The sequence below is a fragment of the Meriones unguiculatus genome, chromosome 3 (genome assembly GCF_030254825.1).
Source record: "Meriones unguiculatus strain TT.TT164.6M chromosome 3, Bangor_MerUng_6.1, whole genome shotgun sequence".
Taxonomy (NCBI): Eukaryota; Metazoa; Chordata; class Mammalia; order Rodentia; family Muridae; genus Meriones; species Meriones unguiculatus.
The window spans coordinates 66,225,357-66,237,127 of NC_083351.1; the positions used below are offsets into that span (position 1 = coordinate 66,225,357).

General features: G+C 39.8%; 1 protein-coding gene across 1 annotated transcript; it reads right to left on the bottom strand.

Moving 5' to 3' along the window:
* Positions 1 to 10,371: 10,371 nt before the first annotated feature.
* On the bottom strand, positions 10,372 to 11,304 carry LOC110566490 (olfactory receptor 2A5). The gene has a single exon (XM_021664347.1). It carries the CDS (start codon positions 11,302 to 11,304, stop codon positions 10,372 to 10,374), a length of 933 nt encoding a protein of 310 aa, XP_021520022.1.
* Between the last annotated feature and the right edge of the window lie 467 nt (positions 11,305 to 11,771).

Genomic DNA, 11,771 nt, shown 5'->3' on the forward strand with positions numbered 1-11,771 from the left:
GAGGACAGGCAATTATTAAAAGAACACATCAAACATTAAAAAATCAAATTATCAGACTTAAACAAGCTCACACTTATTTCTCGCCTGGTCATTTGCTGAGCCATTCATTGTTTGTATTAACCATTTAAATACTGATGAGCAGGGCAATACTCCTGCTATGAAACATTGGTCTGGGCTTCAAAATAAACAACTTCCACAAGTATATTGAAAGGATTTGTTATCCGGATCCTGGAAGGGACCGGATGCTCTAATTTCCTCTGGAAGGGGATATACATGTGTGTTTCCACAGGATGCCGACTCCCCCATCTGGATCCCAGATAGATTCATCCAGCCGGCTAATATCGAGATGGCAACAAAAAAGACAAAAGCAAAAAATAAAAAAAATAAAAGCGAAGCTGCAGAAGCTCTCGTTGATGCCCAAAAAAATGACAACATGGACACAACTAAAACACCTGATGAGAGAAGCAGAGGAATTGGTGAAGGCTCAACAAAAGCCTAAAACCCCTAAATTTATATTTCTGGCTGTATTGTCATTACTTATGTGTCAAAATGCTGTTGTGCATAGTAAAAGTTATTGGGCTTATGTACCAAAACCACCCCTTATACACCCTGTGGGTTGGATGGATCCAGATTATGTAAAAGTACTAACTAATGATACTGAACTTCTCGGAGGTTTCCAGGATTATGAGGGAAGAATAAATAGCTCAGCTTATTTAAATTTTGAGGGCAGAACTGATTCACTCCCCATTTGCATTGCCCTAAAAGGATCTCCACCATATGGTTGTCTGCCTATAAATTATCAAACTTTTCTTACAAATGCTCCTGATTTGACAGTTAAAGGCAAAAAAAAAAAAAAATAATAATAAAAGATTAATGTGGGAGCTTCAAATTTCTACTTTGGGGTACTTTAATTATAATGTAACTTTTGAAAAGGCTCCTTTTATGCCTCTCCCTCTTTGTGCAGAGAAATTTAGAGATAAAGATCAATTTTGGAAAAGTAGCCTTACAGGTGCCCCTAAATGGTTAAAATGTGGCTTCCCTCAGGCTGCAGCTAAATATGTGCCTGTAGGGACCCATATGGAGGTTTGGGATTTTTCAATTGTTTCAGGTAATTATGATTATACTAAATATTTAAAGAATAATTCAGATAAGTTCAATGGATATATCCCTCCAGGATTGGGACAAAAAGTACAAAGATGGTTTTCACCTGGTTATGTGGAACCTATTTGGGTCTCTAGAGATCCTAAGACCAAAGCTACAGTTTCACATCATGAGTTGTTTAGATTGGCAGCTAGTGCCAATATGATTTTACAAAAAAGGCCTAAAAGAAAAAATTCTGTGCCTTTGGCAACCAGGGCATGTGTTGCTTATCCTCTTGCTCTTCTTATGGGATATACTTCTCAAATTAATATAACTCATGTTAGAAATTCTTATAAAATTCATTGTATAGCTTGCAGGGTTACTAATTGTATTGATTCTAGTTTGGTTAAGAACATTGCTGTTATGATTTTAGTTAAGAGACCTGCTTATGTTATGCTTCCTGTTGATTTACAGGAAGAAGAATGGTATGAGAATACTGCTTTAAAGACTTTAGAAAAGTTAAGTAAATTAATTAGGCCTGTTGCAGCACTTATATTAGGGATTTCAGCATTAATTGCAATTTTGACCACCTTTGCTATTGCTACTACAGCGTTAGTTCAAGAGATACATACAGCAGATTTTATTAATGAGATGAATAAAAATATTTCTTTAGCCCTTTTAGAACAATTTATTATAGATAAAAAGTTAAAATCCAAGATAAATGCGCTGGAGGAAGCAGTTTTAGCCTTGGGACAAGATATGGTTAATATTAGGACGAGGATGGAAACTCGATGCCATGCTGCCTTCTCATATATTTGTGTTACACCTTTACCATACAATGCTTCTGACCAATGAAAAAAGGTAAAAAATCATTTACAAGGAGTTTGGAAAGATACGGATATTACTCATGATTTAGATAGTTTACAAAAAAATATAGCAGCTATTAGCAAGGCTCATTTGAATGAAGCAAGTTTGAGTTCCTTAGCTTTTGATTTAGAGTCAAAAATTAAAAATTTAAATCCTTTGAATTGGATTCATTATTTAGTGATGATAGGGGCCCTGATTTTATTATTTTTATTGGTTGTGCTCCTGTTTCCTTGTCTTTTTAAATTACTGCTCCACTCCATCCGCACTGTAGAGAGAAATTTGTTTAAATTGCGTCTTAAAAACAAAAAAGGGGGAGATGCCACACCCACGCCAGTGTCGTCATAGTAGCATAAGCTACAGGGCGGGGGATATGATTTCCCCGGAAATAATGCCCCCTGGAAGGTCCCTGGCAAACTCATCCCACTTGGAAAAGAGACGTGTTCTGAGATTTCTACGCTTCTTCAGTTGTGGCTCTGGGGCTGGAATAATAAATTCTTTGATCTTTCCCTGTGACACCTGAAACAGCACAACTAACTTTATAAAGAAATTTATTATTAGTAGATTGTTAAAGGCTTTAATAAAAATAAGTTTAAGGAAAGTAATGAATTAGATTTAGTATTAATAGGCATTAAAAATAGTAAAATAATAATAGGCTCCTTCTTTTTTTTTTTTTTTTTTCAATGCAGTTTATTCAGGAACATTGAACAATCCTCGGACCCCGGGGAAAGCCAGCCCACAGCTTAAATAGCCTCTGGGTAGCCAACCCAGGCGTGCCACGGGGGCAATGCAGATAGGTCCACATACATGGAAGCAAGCCAGATTCTCGGCCTTAGCCAAATGTGGAGTTGTTTGTGACCGAGAGCACTCACCATCGGGAAGGTGGAAGGCGGAAACCAGCTCCATCTTTAAGGCATAGCATTCCGCAGCTCTCTACAGTTCCCCCTTTTTGTTTTAGACGCATCAGGCAAGAGTAGAGGTCTGATCTCTGATATTAGAAATAAATTGGGACTTTGTACAGATGTTCATTTAGGTGTCATCCACCCAAAGAGCATCAGACCCTTCCGATACCTTTTTCTCAGAGGCGGGACCTGGGGCATCAACCCGCATGCAATCAGACATGCTCTTCTCTGGGTCCAAAGCGGCTAGAATAGGCTCCTTCTTAAGAAATAATAGCATGAGAGGTGCAGCTGGTGGGAGTTTCCCCCTCCCTTCAGTGCCTTGTTCCTAGAGAAGATCATAAATCTTGGGCAGGACATATGGGAGGAGGGTTAACAAAGGTGTAGTTAGATTTTGATATAGAAAAAGACTTTGGCAGGCATCTGACTTAGCTCCTAACTTTCCTCTTCATTGGTTAGCAATAATAAAACTATATTTGAGGTTTCTTTTCCTTTGTTTGCTCTGATCAAAAAGTTTTTAGGCCAAGATTATTTGTGGTACTGCTTTATGTTTGATTGCATTTTGAGTTAAAATGTAAACTTTGTATTCTTGGTAAAAGTCTGAATGTTCTGGGAAGTATGCCAATTTTAAGGTGCCTTTTGTGAAATCATTATAAAAATACTAGCTTGATTTCAGCAGAGTCAAAACCATCAAGGTGTCTCTGTCTGTCAATTCTTCGCCGAAACCGTGTCTTCCTGTCTAAAGCCTTGTTCTCCCGCGGACGACGGGAGCCCGACTGGGCCGGTCCGTGGCATAAAAAACTTCTATTTTAATTATATTAAAGTTTTTTATTTCATTTTTTACAATTTGTTCTCTTTATATCCCTATTGTAGCTCCCTCCTTCATCTCTCAGTCTCACCCTCCCTTCCTCTTCCTCTCTATCCCTCTCCCCTAGTCCACTGAAAAGGGGAGTGCTCCATCCTATAAAAGTCCAAGTGGATCAAAGACTTCAACATAAAACCAGACACAAATGTCCTTATTGTGTACTTGAGCCTCTTTTGGATATATGCCTAGGAGTGGTATAGCTGGATCCTGAGGAAGTGCTATTCCTAGTTGTCTGAGAAAGCGCCAGATTGCTTTCCAGAGTGGTTGTACAAGTTTACATTCCCACCAGCAGTGGAGGAGGGTTCCCCTTTCTCCACAACCTCTCCAGCATATGTTGTCACAGCACTTCCTCAAGACCCAGCTATACCACTCCTAGGCATATATCCAAAAGAGGCTCAAGTAAAGAAAAGACATTTGCTCAACCATGTTTGTAGCAGCTTTATTTGTAATAGCCAGAAACTGGAAACAACCCAGATGCCCCTTAATTGAAGAATGGATACAGAAATTGTGGTACATCTACACAATGGAATACTACTCAGCAATGAAAAACAAGGAAATCATGAAATTTCCAGGTAAATGGTGGGATCTGCAAAAGATCATTCTGAGTGAGCTGTCCAAGAAGCAGAAAGACACACACGGGATATACTCACTCATATAGACATATAATATACGATAAACCTACTAAAATCTGTACACCTAAAGAAACTAATCAAAAGTGAGGACTCTGGCTAAAATGCTCAATCCCTATCCAGAAAGGCAAAGAGGATGGGCATAAAAAGAAGGAAACAGAAAACAAGTTAGGAGCCTGCCACAGAGGGCCTCTGAAAGGCTCTGCCCTGCAGACAATCAAAGCAGATACTGAGACTTATGGCCAACTGTTGGGCCGAGTGCATGGAATCTTATGAAAGAAGTGGGAAATAGTAAGATCTGGAGAGGACAGGAGCTCCACAAGGAGAGCAACAGAACCAAAAAAAATGAACACAGGGCTCTTTCCTGAGACTCATACTCCAACCAAGGACTATACATGCAGATAACCTAGACTCCCTGCACAGATGTAGCCCATGGCAGTTCAGTGTCCATGTGGGTTCCATAATAATGGGAACAGGGACTGCCTCTGACATGAACTGATTGGCCTGCTCTTTGTTCACCTCCCCCTGAAGGGGAAGCAGCATAACCAGGCCATGGAAGAAGACAATGCAACCACTCCTGATAAGGTACTAATTGACTAGTATCAGAAGGAAAGAAAAGAAGTCCTCCTCTATCAGTGGACTTGGGAGGGGCATGCAAGCAGAGAGTGGAGAAAGGGAGGGATTGGGAAGGGAGGAGGGAGGGAACCACAGAGGGCATACAAAGTGAATAAAGTGTAATTAATAAAGAATTAAAAAAAAAGATAGACTTGGGGAGTGAAGGAAGGGCACTTCTATATTTGTTTCTCTTCCCAATATAGTTGCATTGAATAAAACTCCTCTTAAATAGCCAATTCAGAGGCTACAATGACCATAGAACATTACATAAGAGCAAACTTTATTTTAAAATTTAAGATATTTAATTTCTTGAGTTCTTTATATACTGAATATTAGCCCTCTGTCTGATGGAGGGTTGGTGAAGAACTTTTTCCAGTCTGTAGGTTGTAGTTTTTTTCTGACAACAGTGTCCTTTTCTTTACAGAAGCTTCCAGTTTCATAAGGACCCATTTAGGAATTGTTGATCTTAGAGCCTGAGCCATTGATGTTCTGTTCAGGAAGTTGTCTTCTGTGCCAATGAGATCAAGGCTGTTTCCCACTTTTTCTTCTAACAAATTTTGTGTCTTTTTTTATTTTTATTTTTGTTAATTACAATTTATTCACTTTGTATCCCCCATAAGCCCCTCCCTCCCTCCCTCCCTCCCTCCCTCCCTCCCTTCCTCATAATCCCACATTCCCTTCCCCTTCTCCATGCATGCCCCTCCCCAAGTCCGATGATAGGGGAAGTCTTGTAATGCTGCTTCCCCCTCAGGGGGAGGTAATTAAAGAGCAAGCCAATCAGTTCATGTCAGAGACAGTCCATGTTCCTATTACAATGGAACCCATTTGGACACTGAACTGCCATGGGCTACATCTGTGCAGGGGTCTTAGGTTATCTCCATGCATGGTCCTTGGTTGGAGTATCAGTCTCAGGAAAGAGCCCTATGCTCAGATTTTTTTGGTTCTGTTGCTCTCCTTGTGGAGTTCCTGTCCTCTCCAGATCTTACTGTTTCCTACTTCTTTCATAAGATTCCCTGCACTCTGCCCAAAGGTTGCCCATAAGACTCAGCATCTGCATTGATAGTCTGCAGGGCAGAGCCTTTCAGAGGTCCTCTGTGTCAGTCTCCTGACTTGTTCCCTCTTTTCTCCTTCTTCTGATGTCCATCCCCTTTGCCTTTCTTATTTGTAATAGCCAGAAGCTGGAAACATCCCAGATGCCCCTCAGTGGAGGAATGGATACAGAAATTGTGGTATATCGACACAATGGAATATTACTCAGCAATAAAAAAGCAAGGAAATCATGAAATTTGCAGGTAAATGGTGGGATCTGGAAAAGATCATCCTGAGTGAGCTATCCCAGAAGCAGAAAGACGCACACGGTATATACTCACTCATGTAGACATATAATATAGGATAAACCTACTAACATCTGTACACCTAAAGAAACTAAGCAAGAGGGAGGACTCCTGCTAAAATGCTCAATCCCAAGTCTATTTTTGAGGTACTCATATGAAGCTTAGTTTAAATGGAAGGCAAGAGGCATTCTTGTACTTCACATGGTCTGTTTTTAGAAGTATTAAGGCCACTCAATGGGAGGAAATTCATGTCTGGTACTGTATCCTAGTGCAGAGGTTCTAGGCTTTAAAAAAATACCTACTACTGCTGGTTTCCTAAATCAATATAATTTCTGATTGCAGTTTGAACAGTTAGTCTTATATCCACAAATATGGATAGCTCCAACCATGCATCATTGAAGCTTCTTTTTGCAGCAGAGGTCATTACAGAATGCCACAACTACCCCAAAACAGAGAATAGGTTATCCTGTAGTAACTAGCCCCAACTGATACATGGACAATGTAAGCCCCAAACTTATAGCTCAGGGAACATCATGAAAAGGGGGATATAAAGACTGTAAGAGCTGTAGGACCAGGATGTTTGCTGTGAGATATCATCTGGGAATGACAGGGAAGCTGCAACTATGATATATAAACGGTATGTTGCCAAACAGGACCGAGATAATGACATCAACTGACAGTCCAATGAGGATGTAGGAAAGCTCACAAGAACCCACCACTAGATAAAAAGCTATAGGCAATGAAAAACTGCTGAGAGAGGGATAATTAATCTTCTTCAGACATGATCATTCTAAACGGGTCCAGTACCAAATGGTAAGCCCTAAACATGTGTACATATAAACATACAAGCAACATTAAATGGATTCAGTCACTCTTCTGCATGTGTGTGTTCATGCATGTGCATGCCTGTGACAATGAACTTGCCCATATGCAGGAAGCCAAAGGCTCTTTGAATGTCTTTATTAATCACTTCACCTTATTTTTGAGATTAGGTCTTTAACTGAGCTTGGAACTTCACTGTCCACCAAACAACTGGGATTCCCTTGTCTCCACCCTCTTAGTATTAGGGTTGCAGATTCATGCAATCATGCCAATACAATAGTATTTTAGCAGAAGATATTCCCTTTGCTGAACAGATGCCAGGAAAGAATGTTCAAAATGATGAGGAAAGGGCTACTCTATAATTTTATGCTCTGCTAAACTATCACTCAAGAAAGAAAAATGAACATATTTCGATACAAAAATCTAGTAAATTGTCTAGCTTATGTCTTTGGTGGAAACAGTAATAACTATGGCTAAACAAAAGGACCTACTTTAAGCATCTATGTTCTGTTATACTTGAATTTCTGCATATACATGACCTACCAAAATTAAATCACAATGAAGTAAATAATTTAAGTAGACTCATAACAACCCATGAGATAGAAACAATAATTAAAATATCTCCCAACCAATAATCCCAGAGAAGGATGGATATAATTCAAAATTCTATAAAACCTTTAAGGAAAAATAAATGCTGATACTCTTTAAATTATTCCATAAACTAGTGGAGGAACTTCCAAATTCATTTACTGAAGCCAGTACTACCTGGTATGGAAACCAAAGATTTAACAAAAACATGAAATTTAGAGGCCGATCTCTCTGATGAACATAGATACAAAAATTCCCAATAGAATACTTACAACCAAGTTCAAAAGCACAGCAAAGATAATCCACTATGAGAATGTGTTATGTTTATTCACATGTGTGTAAGCACATGTATGTATATGCATGATGGGAGGTAATATGTAAATATCACTTGTCTTTCTGGATCACTCTCCACTTTGTATGTTGTGGCTGTGTCTCCTGAAGCCAGAGTTTTCCAGTTCAGTAAATCTACCTAACATCTTCCTCCAGGGGTCCCCTGTCTCTGCCTTATAAGCAATGAAATTACAAGCAGCCATTATACCTACCAGAATTCACATGGATTCTAGGAATCAGACTTTCAGTGCTCACACTTGTGCTGCAAACGCCTTACCTGCTAGGACATCTCCAAACCCTTCTGTTTTTCTTTTGTATATATACAAAATATATATTCTTTTTGTATATATTTGTATGTATAAAACAAATATATACATACATATATTGTTTTATACATATTGTTTTATACACACACACACATATATGTATATAAGGTGACATATATATATATATATATATAAAACCTTTCTCCTTGTATGCGGTTAGTCCCCAAGTTAGTACAGATGGTAAATTTGCTCCTAGCTGAGCAAATTTAGTTTTCCTTCACTGATTTTCCTCCACATATTTTATTTCTACAACTTATAATGTGTTCTTTAGTGGTCCTTTTGTGGTAATTTCTTACCCATAAAGTAATGGCTATTCATTTAAAAATCCACTTACATGTTCAAAACACACACATCTGAAGTATGTATGAGGTAGCTCATTCCTGATAGCACAAGATAATTACCATGATATGGGACTCTTTTCCAGTTTACACTTTTGTTATTTTCCTTGGCAGCTTCGGAAACTGGGTTGAAAGGTAATTGTACAGAGCCAATTGTACTCTCGCTGCCCCTTCTCCTCCTTTCATGGTAATAATTTTGAATTATTTCCCTGTGGTGATACTGAGTTCACTGAGACCCCGTGGCTGCAGCGGGAGTCTGCCTGCAGTGTCTGAGCACAATTCCCATGCCATGTCATGATTTCACCTCGTGGCTCTCATAGGGCTGCTGCATAGCAAGGCAGTTAATGGCAGACTATTTAATGAGACCCCTTCCTGACCTTCTTCATCCCCTCACTTTCAGAAGGGTTCCAGCTTTAAACCCTTATTATAATAGGCAGTACTTTGAATTCTTTAGTTCCCAAGAACATTACTGTTTCAACTAAGGCCAGTTTGCAGACCCCACAGTGAGCCCATGGTGTCTGCACCTCTTACCAGGCTGAGTGTGTGCGCTGTCTCCCTCACAGAGACATTTTTGTTGCAGAAGAGGCTGATTTCATAGTTTTTTATTTCCCCTCTTTCTGACTTATCTGTCACCACTTTGTGTTTAAAACAAATATGTCTTTGAGCTGTTATCACTGAAGACAGTGCTAATATTTTACAATAAAAGCCACATGCTTTTGTGGGTATAGTTGTAATGGTATGAAATTAAAAAGAAAACTAGAAATATGGAGCACATAAGGATACATTTGCTGCTTGAGTTTTTCTTTCAACCAGTCTGCTCGAACCTCCGTATTCTGACTACACAGGCACAGGAAGGCACACTTATCACCGTGGTACATGTACTTGGAATTTTGTTGAGATTCCTAGAAATCCTGTTGTTATATTTATTGTATCTCTGGACTACTGATCTACAGTACTCAAACTGTCTGTTTTCCTTGATGCTTTTTTCCTGTGCAATATTTTCACCCTTATACAGGTTTTATACAATTGCAATAGCAATTACAGTTAACTGTTACAGTTAAATGTTGTAGAATGAGAGGAAATTAAACAAACATCTTGACTGTTCTTTTCCTTTTACTTAAAAGAAAAAAGAAAACACACACAATTAAACCTTGCTTTCCACAGGATTAGAATTACCTGCTCATTTGGGTGATTTTCCTAGTAAAGTCATGTACTGGGTACTCTCTTCATTCCTGACCCTTGTTACATTCTCAGTAGAAGTTGATTAATCAAGACCAGTATTTACCCTACATTGTGAGAGGTATATATTGGAGCAACATGTATATAGGCTCATTAACATAAACTTATGTCAATAAGGAAGATGAAAATCACTTTAAAGGAAGTCATCGAGAACTACACCTTAAATAATGAGAAACCAAATCTCTAGGTGCTAATGGAAGAGACAGGAGGAATTCATGGCTAGCTGCTCCTTTGCTTTGCTTCCTCCTGACTCCTTGTGACCTGTACCATCTGTGCCTTCCTGACTGTGCTTTGGAATTTGGTTAGCGCTTAGGGGTAAACTCTAATGAACATATGCTCATGACCTCAGAAATCTATGCAATCAGATTGTAAGGCATTTTTATTTCCATTCCCACAATCTCATAGAAAATACACTGTATATTTCAAAATCTCCCTTGGGTATTCACCTTGATCTCTGTTTCCACAACACTCTCTTCACAGCACCTTTGACCTCAGCATTCCTCAGACTGTAGATCAGGGGGTTCAACATGGGGTTGAAAAGGCTGTAAAACAGGGAAAGGATCTTCTGCTGTGTTTCAGGGTGCTGGGACTTGGGGGCCATGTACATGACGATGGCGCTGCCAAAGAAGAGCCCAACCACACAGAGGTGGGAGGAGCAGGTGGAGAAGGCCTTTCTGCGGCCCTCCCCTGACTGGATCCTCAGGATGGCCACCAGGATGCGAGTGTAGGAGATCAGAACCAAGCACAGTGGTCCTACTAAGATGAACACAGAAGCTGCGAAAATGACAACTTGGTTGAGTGTTGTGTCAGCACAGGCCAGCTTGAGGACAGACAGGATTTCACAGAAGAAGTGGTTGATTTGATGAGGACCACAGAAGGGCAGCCTCAGGATGAGAACAACGTGGACCAGGGCTAAGAGGGAGCCACAGGTCCAGGAAACAACAGCCATGCTGGTGCACACTTTCCAGCTCATGATGACAGAGTATTGTAAGGGGTGGCAGATGGCCACAAACCGATCGTAAGACATCATCACCAGGATGAGACACTCAGTGTGAGCAAAAGCCATGTACAAAAATGTCTGCATTATACATGGAACAAAATAAATAGTTTTTTTCTTATCAAGAAGGTTTGCCAACATCTTGGGGACATTGTTGGAAGCATATGAAATGTCAACGATGGCCAGATGGGAGAGAAAGAAGTACATGGGGGTGTGAAGTTTGGAGTCGAGCCAGATGAGCCCCAGAATGACTCCATTCCCCAACAGAGTCAAAGTGTAGAACAGGGAGAAGAGGCAGCAGAGGAGTATCTGCATCCTTGGGCTGAGTTGGAATCCCTGCAGGGTGAACTCTGGGACCCATGTCTGGTTCTCTGTCATGCCCTCGGGACAGGCCTTGTGGAGGTCACTGCTGTGAGCAATGAAATGTGTGCTGGGGAACAAGGCAAATATGGATTAGTTGTTGCACAAATAGAGCATTGGTTCATTACACACACTGTATGCCTTTCAGTCACCAATCACTTTCAGAATCACTATGTCACATCATTTAACCCATAGTAACAGAGATGAACATCCATTTCAGGTAACACATAGACTTGGAAACAAGCTGTCAAGTGACATTTGCATGTCTACATCTATTTCTGATCACAAGTTCTACATGTTTACATGGTGACAACCAGAGTTTTTATCTTTCAGAATAGATAGCTATTTCAATTTTGAGAAGAAAATGTAGCCATATGTCATGTTTTTTGCTTTCTATTCAGTTTTCATTTTTGTTTCTATGTTCTCAACTAAGTCTTTCCTATTTTTTTGAATTATGCAGATTACGTTCCACATGGCAGGGTCAC

Bases quoted from the DNA above. Each gene is read 5' to 3' on its own strand.
- LOC110566490 (XM_021664347.1), bottom strand. From the start codon at position 11,304: ATGACAGAGAACCAGACATGGGTCCCAGAGTTCACCCTGCAGGGATTC.